At 46.0% G+C, this 20,750-nt stretch overlaps 1 protein-coding gene and 1 long non-coding RNA gene across 8 annotated transcripts in view; both read left to right on the top strand.

The window, feature by feature from the left end:
* Positions 1-4,844: 4,844 nt before the first annotated feature.
* Positions 4,845-6,771, top strand: LOC148144390 (uncharacterized). 3 transcript variants are annotated; one of them, XM_087974692.1, is made up of 2 exons: positions 4,846-5,798; positions 5,883-6,771. In XM_087974692.1, exons 1-2 carry the CDS (start codon positions 5,371-5,373, stop codon positions 6,169-6,171), a joined length of 717 nt encoding a protein of 238 aa, XP_087830818.1. In that variant the 5' UTR covers positions 4,846-5,370; the 3' UTR covers positions 6,172-6,771. The 3 variants fall into 3 exon arrangements, with proteins under 3 accessions (XP_087830817.1, XP_087830818.1, XP_087830819.1); XM_087974693.1 differs by having other exon boundaries at positions 4,846-5,853; positions 6,106-6,771; XM_087974691.1 differs by having other exon boundaries at positions 4,845-6,771.
* A 3,165-nt stretch (positions 6,772-9,936) lies between these two features.
* The window catches only part of LOC148144388 (uncharacterized), a 46,862-nt gene continuing 36,048 nt past the window's right edge, over positions 9,937-20,750 (top strand). For 4 of the 5 annotated variants that reach the window (XR_015751451.1, XR_015751453.1, XR_015751454.1 and 1 more), the window contains exons 1-2: positions 9,937-10,067; positions 11,879-12,083. This is a non-coding gene — a long non-coding RNA (uncharacterized LOC148144388). Of the gene's footprint in view, positions 10,068-11,878; positions 12,084-18,215; positions 18,648-20,750 lie in introns of those variants that run through there. The other variant, XR_015751452.1, reaches the window with a different exon arrangement.

Below are 20,750 nucleotides of genomic sequence, written 5' to 3'. Positions count from 1 at the left end.
CCTCGGAACACTTCAGCCCCAGGGCATCAATGTGGATTTCAACAGCTTCCTCATTTCCCCTTCCCCCACCTCATCCTAGTTTCTAACCTCCAACAACACGATCCCCTTGACTTGTCCGGACTTGTCCGACCTGCCCAGCTCCTTTTCCACCTATCCACTCCACCCTCTCCTCCCTGACCTATCACCTTCATCTCCTCCCCCACTGACCTATTGTACTCTATGCTACTCTATCCCCACCCCCACCCTCCTCTAGCTTATCTCTCCACGCTTCAGGCTCTCTTCCTTTATTCCTGATGAAGGGCTTTTGCCCGAAACGTCGATTTCGAAGCTTTTCGGATGCTGTCTGAATTGCTGTGCTCTTCCAGCACCACTGATCCAGAGTGAGGAAGGAGGTGTCAGGACCTGGCACACTCTGAACCCTAACAGGGTGTTCCAAGTGGTCGTGAAAACATTTCAAAATGAAGTGGATGGCCATAGAGCTGTACAGCACAGAAACAGTCCATCTCATCCATGCTCACTAGATATCTGAAATTAATCTATCCTATTTACCAGCACTTGGCCCATATCCCTCTAAACCCTACCCATTCACATACCCATCCAGCTGCCTTTTAAAAATTAGATTTGTGCCAGCCTCCACCACTTCGTCTCGCAGCTCATTGCATACACGCACCACCCTCTCTGTGAAAAAGTACAAATCTATGCCTTCCTCATCCCCTGTTTTACCTGTACTGATACCTTTGGGGATCTCTGAACTTGGACAGCAAGGACCCTTTGTTCCTCAGCACTCTGTAGGGATCTACTATTTATTACTTCCTTCCTTCCCTTAATAAATTTCCCAAACTGCCTGGAGATTAAATTCCATCGTTCTGCCACATTTACTAGCTGATAGATATCAGAGTGGAGCCGGAGACCATCCTCTTCCCTATGAACAATATCACCTTTCCAGCGTTTACTCCTGGACAGAGGGGGCAGCACTATCTCCAGCTCAGCAGTGTGTTTGTTAGCTTATCAGCATATCCAACTATATTAATCAAAAGTACCTCACGCTAGCTACACAATAAACCAGCGATGTTAATTCCCATTATCTCTTTAGTTGTGCCCTTATAGTTTTTTCTTCATTCTACTTAATGTTATTCTAATGTCACAGTTAGAGATTTAGTGCCAGCTTTTGCAACAATGGTCTTGCATTCCAGACCCTACTTAATATTTTCCCAATGTCATGATTAGATATTTATTATCAATAGTCTCAAGCAGGCTGACTCTACTAATTATTAATTAGATATTTAATATCATGTCCCAAATATTTATTGTCCCAATCCTGTCAATTATATTTAGTAGGTGAGTCTAACTTTACTGACTGTTATCTCATCTTGCCATGGTGACCTTTCAGCCTCAACCTTACTCTGCTAATTAGTGTAAGAGCTTTCCACTATCCTTTGCAACAAATTGGCAGTGATCTCCATGCTTTCATGCTCTTTATTTTCCATACTATCTAAAAATAGACTCAGAGTTGTAGAGCAGACCAGATGTCCTAAATTAATTTAGGGACCCATTTGCCAGCATTTCACCCCTTACCCCTCTGAATCTTTCGTATTCATAACCCCATCCAGATGCATATTAAATAATGTAACTGTACCACTTGCTCTGGCAGCTCATTCCATAAACATACCACCCTCTGTGCGAAAAGGTTGCCCCTAAGGACCCTCAGAAATCTTTCCCCCCTCACCCTCAATCTATGCCCTCCAGTTCTGGTCTCGGCGCCTTTCCCCCACAACAAGAGGAAAAGACATACAAAAATTGAGCAGCCAGACAAAATGCAAAAGGAATAAAATATCGAGCCATAGGAAAAAAAGTTGTGGCTCTATCTTTTTTCCCCTGTTGGCATTTGGACACTTAAAATCTGTCAGTAATACCAACATCCCCGTAGAGCATACTGCGCATGTTTGCCGGTGTCAGCAACGCAGTGCGCATGCTGGCCAGTGTCAGCAAAACACTGAGCAGGCTCATCACTGTGCGCAAAAAAAGGCGCGAGACCTTCTTTTGATTGACCAATAGGCAGCATTGGAGGACTGGAAGAAGACTGGTCCTCCTACCAATCAGAGCCAGCCCATTGTCTGAATGCGGAAGTTGCACCATGAACTTCTCAAGCTGCGACTCCTGATCCTCTCTGTCTGAGTAAAGATTGAGCTTTACCCAGACTGCAAATTCCTTCCTGTGTCCCAGATATGTGAGTATGGCACTCTCTTGCTCCCATTCCATTTCTTTTTCATTCTGGGGTTCAGTTGTTGACTTGCAGCAACTGAAAGAAAAGAGAGTGAATCCGGGAGGGACAGACTCCGGAAACGTTGGTCCAGGTCTGTGTCTCAATTTGCAAAATAGACAGGCAGGAGATGGAGAAGTCGACGTTTCGGGCCTGGGGCTGGGTGTAGAAGCTGCAGATAAAGGGGGTGGGAGTGAAGTGGGGATAGGTCAAGACAGGGAGAGGGTACGACCTGGTTGGTCAATGGGAGGAATGAATCTGGTTGGTGGCAGGGAACGAGGAGGGAGGTTTTTTGAAATTGGAAAACTCAACATTGAGTCCTTCGGGCTGTAGGCTGCCTGGAAGATGAGGTGTGGTCCCTCCAATTTGCAGTTAGGTTCGTTGTGGCAATGGAGGAGGCCAAAGATGGTCATGTCAGAAAGGGGGTGGGAAGGGGAATTGAAATGAGTGGTGACTGGGAGGTCTGGTCAGCTCTGTGGACCCAGCTGTGATGCTCAGTGAACCTTTCACAAGTTTGCGCTGGCTCTCCCTGATATAGAGAGGACCACAATCAGCAAACACAGGGCAAATGCAGTACCACAATATGAAGTTATAGCCTTGGCTGTGGCAAAGAAAAACATAAAAGGAGGTGCATTGTTTAAATGGAGATGTATTTGGATGTGGAGAAAGTGAGAACTGCAGATGCTGGAGATCAGGGTCAAAGATTGTGGCACTGGAAGGGCACGGTAGGTGAGGCAGCATCTCAGGAGCAGGAGAGTTGACGTTTCGGGCACGAGCCCTTCATCGAGACTGATGTGTGGATGGGCAAAGAGGCCTCAGTGTCCTCCTCCTCCAGTCACTGCCAGTTGTCAGACTGGTGCAGCAGGCAATCAGCAAGGCAAGTGTTATATTAGCAAGAGGAATTGAGTTCAGAAGTGGGGGTGTCTTCCTGCAGTTAGGGTGTCATTGAATATATTCAAGGCTGAGTTCATCTGATTTTTGAACAACAAAGAAGTGGATGATTGTGGGGAAAGGCAAGAACATAGTTTTAAGACCAGTATAGAACAGTTCCAGAGTCATACAGCACAAAAACAGACCCTTTAGTCCAACTAGTCATAGAGATGTACAGCATGGAAACAGACCCTTTGGTCCAACTCATCCATGCCGACCAGATATCCCAACCCAATCTGGTCCCACCTGTCGGCACCTAGCCCGTATCCCTCAAAACCCTTCCCATTCATATACCCATCCAGATGCCTTTTAAATATTGCAATTGTACTAACCTCCACCACTTCCTCTGGCAGCTCATTCCAAACATGTACCACCCTCTGTGTGAAAACATTGACCCTAAAACCTCTTTTGTATCTTTCCCCTCTCACCCTAAACCTATGGCCTCTAGTTCTGGACCCCCACCGCAGGGAAAAGACCTTGGCTATTTATCCTATCCATGCATTTCATGATTTTGTAAACCTCTATAAGGTTACTCCTTAGCCTCCAACGCTCCAGGGAAAACAGCCCTAGCCTCCCTATAGATCAAATCCTCCAACCCTGGTAACATCCTTGTAAATTTTCCTAAACCCTTTCAAGTTTCACAACGTCTTACCGATAGTAAGGAAACCAGAATTGCATACAATATTCCAAATGTGGCCTAACCAATGTCCTGTACAGCGACAACATAACTTCCCAAATCCTATACTCAGAGGATTGGGAAAGTTTTCAAAATCTACAAAAGACACCTGGGAAAGAATGGAGGGACAAACCGAACCTTTGAGGGTCAGCTTGGAGGCATCAGGTCTCAGGACAGGGGGTGGGGATGAACCCAGCTATGGGCCATATGCCAGCAAGTGGGACTAGATTAATTTAGGATATCTGGTCAGTACAGTCGTGTTGGGGACAGAAGGGTCTGTTTCTGTGCTATATATCTCTATGACTCTGGCGTTGTACTAACGTTTGCCACGTGAGTAGGTTCACTTTCTCTCTACTGTCAATGTTAATGCCTTGACGTCTCATTTTGCTCCAACCCTCCCGGGGACGTTAACCGTTTTGTCTGGTTGTTCCTAAAGAAGCTGCGTGGCAGGTTCACCCTGAATTGACACTTTCGTTTTGCTTCCCCAAATCAGACCTGCTCACTCTCAGCAGTATCTGTGTTGTGAAAGATATTAGCTTTTCAGGCGGAGATATTCAAAGTTCAGAGAGATGGCAGTCTTGACGTTTTTGCTTTTCTGCTCCATAAGATCCTGAATCAGCACCCTCAGGAGGAATTAGTTAGAGCGGAGTGAGAACAGAGGGGGAGAGAGAGTGGGATGGTGCTTTCAATTTTGTGGAATAACAGAAGAAAAGAATATTCCACAGAAAGTAGAATTCCTTGTTCAGAATTTCTACCCTGCACTGACAGTGATGACCTTTGTAATTTCTTTATACAGAGTACAGTAGCACCTCGACATACGAACGACCCTATTCATGTACAAACCGGTTTATGAACAGGATTGTACGTAAAATTTTGCTTCAAGGTACGAACGCAAAAAGCCCATGTGCGACCACGTGGTTTCATTGTTCTGCTTTGCTACGCGCTTGTTGAACGCAAAAGCTCATCGGGCCCCGAGTGATCTCCTTCAGTTCGTTTTTGGCGCGTGAGCTGTGAACAGCCGTCCAAGCATTCTTACGCTATCCGAACAATGGGAAAAGTTGATTCAATTCGCGAACCGGGTCCAGGAACGGATTAAGTTCGTAAGTTGAGCCGCGACTGTATTTGAAAATCTGAAGACGGAAGTTTCAAAATCAACAGATGATGGTCTTATTCCCGAAACGTTGACTCTCCTGCTCCTCGGATGCAGCCTCACCTGCTGTGCTTTTCCAGCGCTGCACTTTTCAACACTGACTCGCCAGCGTCTGCAGTCCTCACTTTGACGTCAATGTCTGACAGTCACTCAATCCATCGGGACCGCAAAGGTTTTCAACTATGATTCTGTGAGAAGGAGTAAAGCTTTTTGGTTCCTGTTTGAGTACGTTTTCAGCATCAATGGGACTGGATGAGAGACCCTACCATTGCAGCGCACTGAGTGTGGAGCCTAAAACAGCCATACGGCCTGGAAAGAGGAATTCACAGTAGGAAGTGGCTCCACACTTCGGCCATGGAGAAACCTGAGGAATCCCACCTCTTGGAGAAACCGTGGAAGTGTGGTGACTGTGGGAAAGGCTTCCGTTTCCCATCTTCCCTGGAGATTCATCGGCGTAGTCACACCGGGCAGAAGCCGTTCCCCTGCCCTGTCTGTGGGGAGGGCTTCAGACATTCCTCCTCTCTGCTGAGGCACCAGCGGGTCCACACAGGGGAGAGGCCCTTCAGCTGCCCCGAGTGCGGGAAGGCCTTCAGTAATTCCTCCTCTCTGCTGAGGCACCAGCGGGCCCACACAGGGGAGAGGCCCTTCAGCTGCCCCGAGTGCGGGAAGGCCTTCAGTAATTCCTCCTCTCTGCTGAGGCACCAGCGGGCCCACACTGGGGAGAGGCCCTTCAGCTGCCCCGAATGCAGAAAGGCCTTTAGCAATTCCTCCTCTCTGCTGAGGCACCAGCAGGCCCACACTGGAGAGAGGCCCTTCAGCTGCCCCGAGTGCGGGAAGGCCTTCAACAATTCCTCCACCCTGCTGAGGCACCAGAGGGTCCACACCGGGGAGCGGCCCTTCTGCTGCACTGAGTGCAAGAAGACTTTCAGCAATTCCTCCAACCTGCTGACCCACCAACGGGTCCACATTGGGGAGAGGCCCTTCAGCTGCCCCGAGTGCGGGAAGGCCTTCAGCAATTCCTCCGACAGGCTGACCCACCAGCGGATACACACCGGTGAGAGGCCATTCCCCTGCCCAGAGTGTGGGAAGGTCTTCACCCGCTCCTCCAACCTCCGGAGGCACCAGCGAGTTCACGTACAATCGCAGGGGGATTGAAGGAGCGACGGCTGAATTCCATTATTCACTGGACCATCAACCCAGTTCCCGGGACTCCCGGGTTTGAATCCCACTGCGGCAGATGGCGCTATACAGGGTATGGGTTGAAATTGCTGAGTGAGGCAACACTTCCTCCGGGTTACAGCTGTACCAAGGATCCAATTAGAAAGGGACATCTCGGTGCTGATCGATAGTAAAGACAGTGCGGTGGGGTGGGTGTGTATGCGTGAGTGAGTGTGCTTTGACCTTGAGCTGTTTAAAAAGCAGTTACTTTTTCTCTGCTTTTTTGCTGAGGGGGATTTGAAGCTGTAACAAAGTTGGGTCACAATAAAGGTTAAGTGAACTTAATGCCGAGCTCAGACTCTCATTGAAGGCTTTGAGCTCCGAGAGGTTTTTGTTTTAAAGCTACTAATTTCTTTCAGCCTCCTGCACTAAGCTTCCAATGTCGAATATCAGATGGATCAGTGAATGAGCAGCCAGTACCGTGAGAAATTGTCAATTTTTCAGGAGTGCAGAGTGTGTCGTTTCATCGGCGTTGTAAGGTTTCGTGGCAGCATCGGGTGGTGTGGGCTGTGTTCAATAGAAACGATGTGAAGGAGCCGATGTTGGACTGGGCTGGATAAAGTTAAAAATCACTCAACACCAGGTTATAGTCCAACAGGTTTATTTGGAAGTGTGAGGTTTTGGAGCGCTGCTCCTTCATTGTGTAACTGTGGAACAGGATCATAAGACACAGATTTTATAGCAAAAGATCAGTGTCATGCAACTGAAATGACATATTGAACAAACCAAGATTGCTGTTAAGTCTTTCACCTTTTAGAATGAGTTGCAGGTTTCAGTTCATTAATCTGTGAATCCCAGAACTACTATTAATTCACATTCTCGAGATGACTTAAGGTTTTTTTAAAAAAAAGTGACACCTCAGCCCAGACAATGCATTAAAGGTGTGAGGTTTGAGTCTGTCAATAACCCAATCTTGAATCAGACTGCTTCTCATTCCAAAGTAGGAATTTATAAAATATTACATGAATTGACTGTCTCCAGTTTGTGCACTTTTTGAGCAAAGTAAAATGTATCTGCAAACATAATTCTGCCAATACAAGTTTGCCCACAAAGTGATGTGTGAATGCGTGCATGTGAGTTTGTGCATGAGTGCACGTAAGAGTGTGTGCATGTTTGGTAAAGTGAGAGTGTGATGGAGTAGATGCCTGTGAGTGTGTTGGGTTGTATGTGTGGGTGTCTGAGAGAACACGTGTGTATGAGTGAGGTATTAATAAAAGAAAGGGCTTGCATTTTGCTAAAAAAAGGAAGGGCAGGATTTGTACAGATAATGGTAGGGCCCTGTGTCGTGCTGTAAAAGAGAGACATGGTGGGGTTCAGGTACACAGTTCTTTGAAAGTTGCATCGCTGCTAGACAGGGTGGTCAAGAAGGCATTTAGCATACTTGCCTTCATTGTTCACACCATTTGAGTAGAGGGGTTGGGACATCATGTTGAGGTTGTACAGGATGTTGGTGAGGCCACTTGTAGAGTACTGAGTATGCTTCTAGTGTCCCTGTAATAGGGAGAATTCTATTAGAGAGGGTTCAGTAAAGATTTACCAGGATGTTGCCAAGACTGGAGGGTTTGAGTTCTAAGGAGAGGCTGGGACTTTATTCACTGGAGCACAGGAAATCGAGGGGTGACATCATTGAGATTAATAAAATCATGGGCAGTGGAGGTAAGGTGAACACCAAAAGGCTCTTGCTTAGCGTAGGGGAGCTCAAGACTAGGGGGTATATTTCTTTAAAGTGAGAGGAGAAGATTTAAAAGGAACCTGAGTGGCAATGTTTTGACTGAGGGCGGTTTACACGTGGAATGAACTTGGATGAGGATGTGGTAGATGCAGATGAAGTTACAAATTTTAAATGACATTTGGATGAGTACATGAATAGAAACGTTTAGAGGGACATGGGCCAAACGCAGGCAAGTGGGACAAGCTTAGTTTGGGAATCCTGATTGAGTGATCTTATTGAAGTGGTCTTATTGAAACCAGTAGAATTCTGAAAGGGGCTTGACAGGATAAAAGTAGATAAAATGCTCCTTTGTGGAGGGAGTCATAGAATCCCAACAATGTGGAAGCAGGCCATTCGGCCCATCTATTCCACATTAGCCCTCTGAAGAGCATCTCGCCCACATCCATCCCATGGCCAATCCACCCTAAGTTTCACATCCCTGGTCACTAAGGGTAATTTAGCACAGGCAATCCACCCTAACCTCTACAACCTAATCTATAAATTACCTTCTCAAAAATGTCATTTAAATGTAGAGTTTTTCTCTAAGAACAATGTCAGTCCTGACTCAACATTCGGGCGCAGACAGAATTCACACTTACTGTTAGAAAAGCTCTGCATTTGAGTAGCATTCTTGAGAAGGTAACAAAAAACAAGTTCTGGGATTAACATACCAAAGAGCAGAAACCTATTCTAAAGGTGAAAGATTTAATCTAAAATTGTTTGATGTGTCACATTTCCATGACACGAGACTCCTTTGGATATAAATTGTGATCATGATCTCATTCTCCACAACCACCTGATGAAGGAGCGACGCTCCGAAAGCTAGTGCTTCCAAACAAACCTGCTGGATTATAACCTGGTGTTGTGTGATTTTTAACTTTATCCATGGGAAACACATGAGTTGTGGGACTGGTAACAGTTCTTATTTTGTGATCTATTCCACGTGAAATTTCTCCTCTTGCAGGCACGGGTGAACAGTTTGTTTTTGTGCTTTGTGCGAGATCAGGCTAGCAGCTTTTAAATCCTTATGTCAAGCAGCAGAAGCAAACTATTGATCAGCAATTGTATTCCGAGAGTGGTACTTCCAGCTCTGGTAATCCTGTTGCATCAACAGAGAGAGGGGGAGGATGTCACATCTAAAGAGCAGACAGAAAAGTTATTTCGCTTGTTCAGTCAGTTGAGTAGGTTCTGCACTCAGATGAGACTGGATACTGCTTTTACTGGATCAGAATTAACCTGCTTATTTTCTTAAAAATTAAACCATCTCACGGCTATTCCAACCCCCTTTTTAAAAAATGACTGCACTGTTTCCAATACGGTCGTGCTTTCTAAATATTACCATGTATTTTTAATTATGTACAATGTCTCTTTAGATTTCAATGTACCTTTTTAAATATGAAAATGCCCCTTTACATGTAGCTCAGCGCTTTAAATGTGTTATGTTCCTCTCAGCGCAATCTTGCTCCTCGATAATGTATATTTACCCCTTTAGATATCAGTATGTCTCTTAAAAGGGTACTTCTGCTTAAAAATAGGGCAACGTTTCTTCGAAATGTAGATTCATTTAGATATAACTGCGTCACTTTACATATTAAGATATCCCTTTGAATGTGCCCACATCCCTTTTGAAATATAATCTCGTCCATTTACATCTCTTTATTTGCAGAAATACCCGTTAAAATGTCCGTGTCCCTTTAAAATGCAGATTGCCCCCTTTCGATATGACGCCGTTCCGTTAGATGTAGGAATCTCTGTTTAAATTGAGCCGTGAGCTTTCCCAATGGAGACAGGGCTCCTGGAAACGTGGCAGTGTCCCCCCTGCAGCTGCAGAGCGAGACAGGAGAGTTTGTTTTTGTGAATGAGCAGTTGTAGCGCGAGGTGGCTGTTGCTTGGTGACGGTGAGGCTCCCCCGGCCCCGCCCATCCCCCCGTGCAGACGTCACGCGGGGGCGAGGGCGGTTGGGAGGAGAAGTCGCTCGAGCGGGGAAGCGGCGGGAGGGCGGCCGTTAGGAAAATGGCGCCGTGCGGCCCGGGGCAGACACCCGTCACTGGGCACCGCCGCCTTCCTGGCGCAGCTGCTGGGACACGGCCACACCGGCCGGCTGTACAGCAGGCAGGAGCCGGTGAGCATTCTGGAGGCGGATGGGGTTAAGGGCCTGCTTGGGAACTCGTCGGCCGCCTGGGTGGTGGAGTTCTACTGGTCGTGGGGCGGCCCCTGTGTCAACTATGGGGCCACCTGGAAGGTTCTGGGCCCGGGAGGTGAAAGGTGAGGCAGGTTGTGGGGGGGACGGAGGGGAAGGAATGTGGGGCCTGTCCTGTCATAGTGACATTTTACACTCACTTTCCATCTGCTTTTACTGGGGCTTGTGATTTTTACCCTCACTTTTTAAATTCTTGTCCTGTTTATCCTCACTTTTTAAAAATCCTTGTGCTGTTTACTCCTTGCTATTACTTGTGCAATTCCCTAGGGTAGTGTGGAAATACTAGTGAAGGAGATTATGCACCAGCATGTATATGTTCCTCAGTCATTGAAGGGGTAGGATCCTGTGGAGAATGGTTAGTAAAGCATGTGGTATATTAAGCCTTATTAACAATGACATACAGTAGTTTGTAATTTGTCAAAGTATGCTTCTCATAGAGTTGTACAGACCCTTTGGTCCAACCTGTCCATGCTGACCAGATATCCAAAATTAATGTTGACAGTATAGTGCTGGATAAACACAGCAGCTCAGGCAGCATCCAAGGAGCAGGAGAATCGATGTTTCGGGCATAAGTCCTTCATCATAATGAAGTGCTTATGCCCGAAACATCGATTCTCCTGCTCCTCAGGTGCTGCCTGACCTGCTGTGCTTTTACAGCACTACACTCTCTCTGCTCTGATCTCCAGCATCTGCAGTCCTCACTTTCTCCTAGTTGATTTCAACATTACTGCGAAGTCTTTTCCATGGATGCCGACCTGGAAGAAGTTCTCCTCCTCTGTCTACAAAGATCTGAGAGTCCCTCTCTCACTGTACCCCCCAAGTCCTCTCCTCTGCCCAGAATTTCTTCAGCCATGTCCTCAAGCAATTTGACTACCACAGCCATATCTCCTTTCTCATTGCTTAGCTATGGAACCATCTGATCCCACATGGACTCCGGACCACATTCAGACCAACCCAGTTTGGACCTGAACAGGATACCCAGTACACACTACAAATCCAAAACCTTCACCAACGATTCTCTTTTTGGATCCTCCACTGCACACTATCAGCCATCGACTTTACCTGCAGTCAGTCCTGCCCAAGCTCAGAGCCTCACCTTTCCCAGAACTGCAACCCAGATTCTACATCCTCAGAAAAGATTCCTGTTGAAGGGCTTATGCCCAAAATGTCAATTCTCCTGCTCCTCAGATGCTGCCTGACCTGCTGTGCTTTTCCAACACTCTCAACTCGGATCTCCAGCATTTGCAGTCCTCACTTTCTCCGAGATATCCTAAATTAATCTAGTCCCATTTGCCAGCACTTGGCTCATATCCCTCTAAACTCTTCCTATTCATATATCCATCCAGATACCTTTTAAATGTTGTAATTGAACCAGCCTCCACCACTTCCTCCGGTAGCTCCTTCCATACACGCACCACACTCTGCATGGAAACGTTGCCCCTTAGGTACCTTTTATATCTTTCCGCTCTCAACCTAAACCTATACCCTCTAGTTCTGAACTTTACCGCTACACTGGGGAAAACACAGAGATTGAGCAGCCAGACAAAATGCCAAAACAATAAAATGTCAAGCCATGTGGGGGAAAAAAAAATTGTGGCTCTACCCTTTTTTCTCCTCTTGGTATTTGGACACTTAAAATCTGTCAGTAACACTAGTATCGCCACAGAGCATATTGCAGGGCGCGTGTTCAGTAGTGTCACCAAAATGTTGGGCATGTTCCTTGCTGTCGGCAGAAAAGGCGCAAGATTTTCTTTTGATGGACCGATAAGGAGCACTGGAGAACCTGAAGGTGACTTGTCCTCTTGACAACCAGAGCTCCCCTACTGTCTGAAAGCAGAAGTTGGACCATGACCTTCTGAAGCTGCTGCTGCTCCACTCTCTCAGAATGAAGATTGAGCTTCAGCCCAGACTGCAACTTCCTTCCTCTGTCTAACATCTGTGAGTACAACACTCTTTTCTCACCCCTTTTTCTATTTATTTTTCATTCTGGGGTTTAATTGTTGACTTGCAGCAACCGAAAGGAGAGGGAACAAATCCAGGGAGGGGGCAGACTCGGGAAATGTTGGTCCAGGTCTGTGTTTCAATTGGCAAAATAGACCGGCAGGAGGCTGGAAGAATGCAGCAAGCCAGGCAGCATCAGGAGGTGGAGAAGTTGACGTTTCGGGGTGTAACCCTTGTTCCAGACTGAGGATGGGTGTAGGGGAAGGTGCAGAACAAGTGTGTGCTGGGTGGTGAAGTGGAGATAGCTGGAGAGAGGTAGAGGGTACAACCTGGTTGATAAGTGGGTGGAAGGAATCTGGTTGGTGCACATCCCTATTCATGTACTTATCCAAATGCATGTTGCAGGTCAGGCAACATCCGAGCAGCAGGAAAATCTATGTTTTGGGCATAAGCTCTGATGAAGGACATATGCCTGAACCGTCGATTTTCCTGCTTTTCAGATGCTGCCTGGCCTGTGCCTTTCTAGCACCGCACTCTGGACTCTGATCTCCAGCATCTGCAGCCCTCACTTACTTCCAGTGAAAACGTCTCAGCCTATCCATCAAAATGGAAGTAGATTCATATCCAGTTATGATCTGTTCAATGCTGGTCCAAGCTCGAAAGACCAAATGGTCTACTCCTGCTCCCAATTCTGACACTGTGTCCAGGACATCAACAGACCACAAGACATAGGAGCAGAAATAATGCTATTCTGCCCATCATCTCTGCTCCATCATTTTATCATGGCTGATGAGTTTCTCAAACCCATTCTTCCACTTTCTCCCGGTAACGCTCAATCCCCTTGATACTCAAGAGCCGATCTGTCTCCGTCTTAAATTTTCTCAGTGACTTGTCCTCCACAGCCTTCTGTGGCAATGAATTCCATAGATTCACTGCTCTCTGGCTGATGAAGTTTCTCCTTGCCTCTATTCTGAAAGGTTTTCCCTTTACTCGAAGGCTGTGCCATCGAGTCCTAGTCTCTCCTACCAGTGGAAACATCTTCCCAATGTCCACTTTGGCCAGTCTGTTCAGTATTCTGTATGTTTCAGTTAGATCCCCCTGAGTGTGGACCTGTTCATCGGAATGATCCAGACCCTTCAGGATGAGGTTCAGCAAAGTAAAAATGGAGGGAGAGTGTGTGGGATGGAGATTTTCAGCTTCTCAGGAATAAGAGAGGAAAGAGAGTTCATTATGAATTATAATTTATCGGATAGGCCAATGGGCCGAGGAATGGTAGATAGAGTTTAATTTAGAGAAATGTGAGGTGTTGCATTTTGGAAAGGCAAATTGGGACAGGACTTATACACTAAATGGTCAGGTCCTGGGGAGTGTTCCTGAACCAAGAGACAGGGAGTGTAGGTTCCTTTCCTTGAAAGTGGAGTCACAAGTAGAGATGGTAGTGAAGAAAGTGTTTGGTATGCTTTCCTTTATTGGTCAGTGGATTGAGTATAGGAGTTGGGAGGTTATGTTGAGGCAGTACAGGAGGTCTGGAATACTGTATACAGTTCTGGTCTCTCTACTATAGGAACGATGTTGTGAAACTTTGAAAGGGTTTTGAAAAGAGTTACAAGGCTGTTGCCAGAGTTGGTGAGTTTGAGCTACAGGGAGAGGCTGAGTAGGCCAGCAATGTTTTCCCTGGAGCATTCAAGGCTGAGGTGACCTTTAGAAGTTTAAGGGGCATGGATAGGGTGAATAGGGTTTGTTCCCAGGGTAGGGGAGTCCAGAACAAGAGGGGCATCGGTTTAAGGTGGGTGAGGAAAGGGACCTGAGAGGCATTTTTTTCATGCAGAGGGTGGTGTATGTATGGAACAAACTAACAGAGGAAGTGGAGGAGGCTGGTACAATTAGAGCATTTTAAAAGGCATCTGGCTGAGTACATGAATAGAAAGGGTTTAGAGGGATGTGGCCCAAATGCTAGCAAATGAGACGAGATTAATTTAGGATATCTGGTCGGTACGGACGGGTTGGACGGAAGGGTCTGTTTCCATGCTATATGATTCTAATCGTCTTCGGTGAAAGCAGAAATGTGGTTATGAAGAATGGACTTTTTTTGCCCTTAGTGGGAGCAGAAGTTACAGTAAAATCTTTCAATTGTGAGACTGCAACTGAGTACATCCGGGATTTTGGTGGGAGATGGGAATTCATTGCACTGTGGAATGCAGCCCTACCCTTTCCACACATTTCTGCTGGTGGATGAGACCAGGTCTCAAGATTAGGGGGAGTAGATTTAGGACAGACATTAGGAGAAACCACTATTCCCAGAGAGTCATGAATCTATGGAATTCTTTGCCTGTGGAAGCAGTAGAGGCAGCTTCATTAAGTATATTGAAGACACGGTTGGATGGGTTTTGCATGGTCAGGGACTTAAGGGTAGTTGGTACAATGCAGGGAGGAGGAGCTGAGACGATGGATAAATCAGCCATGATCTTAATAAATGGCGGAGCGGACTGGGCGAGCCAAATGGCCTACTCTTGCTTCTATTACTATGAAACTATAACCCTGCATTTCCCATGGTTCACCATGGCATGTTGGAACCGGCGGTCAATGAGTTGAGCATCCCTGAATACTTCTAAGTGCCCGTCACGTTCCTCCTCATCTGAACAAATCCTGTGTATGCGTAGGGCTTGTCCATAAGGGGATGGCTGTTTTGGGTGGAAGCTGGAGAAGTGTAGCATCGTGAGGTTATGTGTGGGTTTGAGGTTGTGTGTGGTGCTGAGTTGCTGCCCATCCTTGATGGAGATGCAGGTGTCCAAGAATGAGACAGATAGTAGAGAATAGTCCAAAATGAGTTTGATGGTGACATGTTGATATCACTGTATAGCTTTTTCCGCGACTCCTCTCCATGTGTCCAGAAGAAGAAAGTGTCGTCAATGTACCTGGTGTATAGTGTTGGTTGGAGGTCCTGCGTAGAGAAGTCGTCTTGTTCCAACCTGTGCGTAAAAATGTTGGCATATTGGGGTGCAAATTTGGTCCCATGGCTGTTCCATGTGTCTGGATGAAGAACTGGTTGTCAAAGGTGAAGATGTTGTGATCGAGGATAAAGTGGATGAGTTGTAGCACGGTGGTCAGAGATTGGCAGTTGTTGGTATTGAGTAATGAGGCTGTTGCCGTGATGCCGACATTATGAGAGTACTGGTCCGTGGGTGCTGAGTTTCTGTAAGAAATCTGTAGTGTCGTGACAGAAGCTAGGGGTTCCCTGAATGATGGGTTTCAAGATGCCTTCAACATTGCGTGAGAACCTCTCCAGCTGAGTCCTATTGCCAGGGATGTGCAAGTTAGGATGGATTAGCCATGGGAAATACGGAGTAAGGGGGTAGGTATGGGTGGGATGCAATACGGAGGGCCAGAATGGAATAGATGGGCAGAATGACCTGCTTCCACGTTGTCAGGATTCTATGACGCCCCCAACAAAGGAGAATTTTATCTGCATCTATCCTGTCAAGCCCCTTTCAGAATTCTACTGGTTTGAATAAGATCACTTCTGGTTCATAGAGGTATGCAGCACGGTCCAACCCCTTCATACCGACCAGGATTCCCAAATTAAACTAGTCCCATTTGCCTGCATTTGCCCATATCCCTCTCAACCTTTCTCTTCATGTACCCATCTAAATGTCGTTTAAATGTTGTACCAGGTACCTGCATCTACCACATCCTCAGCAAGTTCATTCCACATGCAAACAACACTCTGTCAAAGCGTTGCCCTTCAGGTTCCTTTTAAATCTCTCTCCCTCTCAAATTAAAACAATATGCTCCTCCCCCCCCCACCCCCCCACCGTTTTGAGCACCCCGATGCTAAGGAACAGCCCTTTGCTATAATCCTTACCTCCACTCCTCAGATTTTATAAATCTCAATGAGGTCACCCCTCAACCTCCTGTGCTCCACCCTCTCCTTATAACTCAAACCCTCCAGTCCTGGTGACGTTCTGGTAAATCTTTACCAAACCCCCTCTAATAGAGTTCTTCCTATTACAGGGTCACCAGAACTGTACTCAGTACTCTAAAATGGCCTCACCAACATTCTGTATAACCTCAACATGATGTCTCAAATCAGAAACTCAACAGCGTGAACAATGAAGGCATTTGTGCTAAATGCCTTCTTAACCACCCTACCTACCAGTGATGCAACTTTCAAAGAACTGTGTACCTGAACTCCTACTCCCCCATGTCTCTCTGTTTTACAACATGACCCAGGGCCCTACCATTAACTGTACAAATCCTGCCCGCCCTTGTTTTAACAAAACACAATCCCTTGCTTTTATTCATAGCACACACACACACACCCCAACACTCCACCACACTCACTTTACCAAGCATGCGCACATGCTTACATGCACTCTCCACACAAACCCACATGCGCACAATCAGACTCTCTCATGCATGCATGGACACACACACTTAACTCTATGGGATTACTTTGTATTGGCAGAGTTATATTTGCAGATTCATTCAATTTGGCTCAAACAGCACACAATTTGCAGGCAGTCAATCCATGTAACATTTTATAAATTCCTATTTTGGAAAAAGAACCAGTCTGATTCAAGATTGGGATACTGACAGACTCTGACATCACACTTTTCATGCATTGTTTGAGCTCAGATGCCACCCTTTTTAAATAAAACCTTAAGTCATCTCGAGAACGTGACTTAAAAGAGAAGCGAGTCAAACAGTCAGGGCAGGCAGGGACAAGGTAGGACTAATAAGTTAAACTGCATTTATTTCAATTCAAGGGGCCTAACAGGGAACGCAGATGAACTCAGGGCATGGTTAGGAACATGGGACTGGAATATCATAGCAATTACAGAAACGTGGCTCAGGGATGGGCAGGACCAGCAGCTTCATGTTCCAGGGTACAAGTGCTACAGGAAGAATAGAAAGGGAGGCAAGAGAGGAGGGGGTGGGGTGGCATTTTTGATAAGGGATAGCATTACAGCTGTGCTGAGGGAGGATATTACCGGAAATACATCTAGGGAAGTTATTTGGGTAGAACTGAGAAATAAGAAAGGGATGATAACCTTATTGGGATTGTATCATAGACCCCCTAATAGTCAGAGGGAAATTGAGAAACAAACTTGTAAGGAGATTTCTGCTATCTGGAAGAAAAATAGGGTGGTAATGATAGGGGATTTTAACTTTCCAAACATAGACTGGGACTGCCATAGTGTTAAGTGTTTAGATGGAGAGGAATTTGTCAAGTGTGTACAAGAAAATTTTCTGATTCGGTATGCGGATGTACCTACTAGAGAAGGTGCAAACCTTAACTTACTCTTGGGAAATAAGGCAGGACAGGTGACTGGGGTGTCAGTGGGGGAGCACTTTGGAGCCAGCGACCATAATTCTATTAGATTTAAAATAATGATGGAAAAGGATTGACCAGATTGTAAATTGGAGAAAGGCCAATTGTGACGGTATTAGGCAAGAACTTTTGAAAGCTGATTGGGGACAGATGTTCGCAGGTAAAGGGACGGCTGGAAAATGGGAAGCCTTCAGAAATGAGATAATGAGAATCCAGAGAGAGTATATTCCTGTTAGGGTAAAAGGAAAGGCTGGTAGGTATAAGGAATGCTGGATGACAAAAGAAATTGAGGGTTTGGTTAAGAAAAAGGAAGCATATGTTATGTATAGTGAATCCTTAGAGTATAAAGGAAGTAGAAGTATACTTAAGAGGGAAATCAGGAGGGCAAAAAGTGGACATGAGATAGCTTTGGCAAGTAAAATTAAGGAGAATCCAAAGAGTTTTTACATATATATATTAAGGACAAAAGGGTAACTAGGGAGAGAATAGGGCCCCTCAAAGATCAGCATGGCGGTCTTTGTGTGGAGCCGCAGAAAATGGGGGAGATACTAAATTAGTATTTTGCATCAGTATTTACTGTGGAAAAGGATATGGAAGATATAGATTGTAGGGAAATAGATGGTGACATCTTGCAAAATGTCCATATTACAGAGGAGGAAATGCTGCATGTCTTGAAATCACCTAAAAGTGGATAAATTCCCAGGACCTGATCAGGTGTACCCTAGAACTCTGTGATAAGCTAGAGAAGTGATTGTTGGGCCTCTTGCTGAGATATTTGTATCATTGATCGTCAACAGGTGAGGTGCCGGAAGACTGGAGGTTGGGTAACGTGTTGCCACTGTTTAAGAAGGGTGGTAAGGACAAGCCAGCAAACTCGAGACCAGTGAGCCGAACATCAGTGGTGGGCAAGTTGTTGGAGGGAATCCTGAGGGACAGTATGTACATGTATTTGGAAAGGCAACGACTGATTAGGGATAGTCAGATTGAGTTTTTTGAGGAAGTAACAAAGAGGATTGATGAGGGAAGAGTGGTAGATGTGATGTATATGGACTTCAGTAAGGCGTTCGACAAGGTTGCCCATGGGAGACTGATTAGCAAGGTTAGATCTCACGGAATACAGGTAGAACTAGCCATTTGGATACAGAACTGGCTCCAAAGGTAGAAGACGGAGGGTGGTGGTGGAGGATTGTTTTTCAGGCTGGAGGCCTGTGACCAGTGGAGTGTCACAAGGATCAGTGCTGGGTCCTCTACTTTTTGACATTTACCTAAATGATTTTGGATGTAAGCATAAGAGGAACAATTAGTAAGTTTGCAGATGACTCCAAAATTGGAGGTGTAGTGAACAGCGAAGAGAGTTACCTCAGATTACAACAGGATCTTGACCAGATGGGCCAATGGGCTGAGAAGTGGCAGATGTAGTTTAATTCAGATAAAAGTGAGGTGCTGCATTTTGGGAAAGCAAATCTTAGCAGGACTTTTTCACTTCATGGTAAGGATCAACGAGGCAAAATGAGGACTGCAGATGCTGGAAACCAGAGTTTCGATCAGAGTGGTGCTGGAAAAGCACAGCAAGTCAGGCTGCATCCGAGGTGCAGGAAAATTGATGTTTCAGACAAAAGCCCTTCGTCAGGAATAAAGCTTTATTCCTGATGAAGGGCTTTTGCCCGAAATGTTGATTTACCTGTTCCTCGGATGCTACCTGACCTGCTGTGCTTTTCCAGTGCCACTCTGATTTAAACACTTAATGGTAAGGTCCTAGGGAGTGTTGCTAAACAAAGAGACCTCGGAGTGCAGGTTCATAGCTCCTTGAAAGTGGAGTTGCAGGTAGATAGGATAGTGAAGAGGGTGTTTGGTATGCTTTCTTTTATTGGTCAGAGTATTCAGTGCAGGAGTTGGGGGGTCATGTTGTGGCTGTACAGGACATTGGTAGGGCATTTAAGAGGCATTTGGATGGGTATATGAATAGGAAGGGTTTGGTGGGATATGGGCCAGGTGCTGGCAAGTGGGACTAGATTGGGTTAGGATATCTGGTTGGCATGGACAAGTTGGACCGAAGGGTCTGTTTTCATGCTGTACATCTCTGTGACTCTGTGTTCTGGGATTTACATATTAATGAACTGAAACCTGCAACCCGTTCTAAAAGAGGAAAAACTGAATAGCAACCTAGGGTTGTTCAATATATCCTATCAGTTGCATGACACTGATCTTTTTCTATAAAATCTCAGTCTTATGATCATGCACCACAACTCCCCGATGAAGGAGCAGCGCTCCAAAAGCTAGTGCTTCCAAATAAACCTGTTGGACTGTAACCTGGTGTTGTGTGATTTTTAACTTTACCCACTGCAGTCCAATACCAGCACTTCCACCACAATTCTAGTGAACACAGCACACACCTCCTGGTGCTGCCAGGAAACATTACAATGCTGATGAAGCGAAGCACTCTGCACTCCTGAAAAACTTACAATTTCAAACAAAACTAGGTGCTCATTCACTACTCCTGCTGATACATGACATTGGAAATTCAGTGCAGGAGGCTGAAGGAAAGGATCAGCTTTAAAACAAAACCTCTTGGAGTTCAAAGCTTTCAATGAGAGTCTGAGCCCGGCGATAAGTTCAGGTCACCTTTAATGCGACCCAACTTTGTTACAGCTTCAGATCTCCTCAACAAAAAGACACACAAAAGATAGCTCAAGGTCAAAGCTCACACACTCCCCACTCCACTTTCTTTACTATTGGTCACCACCGAGTTGTCCCTTTGTAATTGCATCCTTGGTACAGCTGTAACCCGGAGGAGGTATTGCCTCGCCCAGCAATTTCATCCCATACACTGCATCCAAGTCAGTTTCTCCCCACACATTTGCCCGGCTGGGGCAGTGTTGAGTCAACCATATTGCTGTGGGTCGGTAGGGCACAGGCATGGGTAAAGCCCTTACTGCACTCTGGGCAGCTGAAGGCCTCTCCCTGGCATGGACCCACTGGTGCCTCAGCAGAATGAATAACTTGCTGAAGGCCTTCCTGCAATCTGTGCAGAGGAACAGCCTTTCCCGCAGTTGCCACACTTCCATGGTTTCTTCATGGGGCAGGATTCCTCAGGTTTCTCCATGGCCAAAGCTTCAGCTACAAGTGAGTGAGTGTATAGCAACTTCATGCCGTGAATTCCTCTTTCCAGGCTGTTTCAGGTTCCAAACTCCAAGGTCATGTTGTGGCTGTATAGGACATTGGTTAGGCCATTGTTGGAATATTGCGTGCAATTCTGGTCTCCTTCCTATCGGGAAGATGTTGTGAAACTTGAAAGGGTTCAGAAAAGATTTACAAGCATGTTGCCAAAGTTG

Source organism: Chiloscyllium plagiosum, unplaced genomic scaffold (genome assembly GCF_037043375.1).
Source record: "Chiloscyllium plagiosum isolate Xiang-an unplaced genomic scaffold, Cpla_swu_hap1 HiC_scaffold_27, whole genome shotgun sequence".
NCBI lineage: Eukaryota > Metazoa > Chordata > Chondrichthyes > Orectolobiformes > Hemiscylliidae > Chiloscyllium > Chiloscyllium plagiosum.
This window is presented reverse-complemented; position numbering and strand designations above follow the sequence as displayed.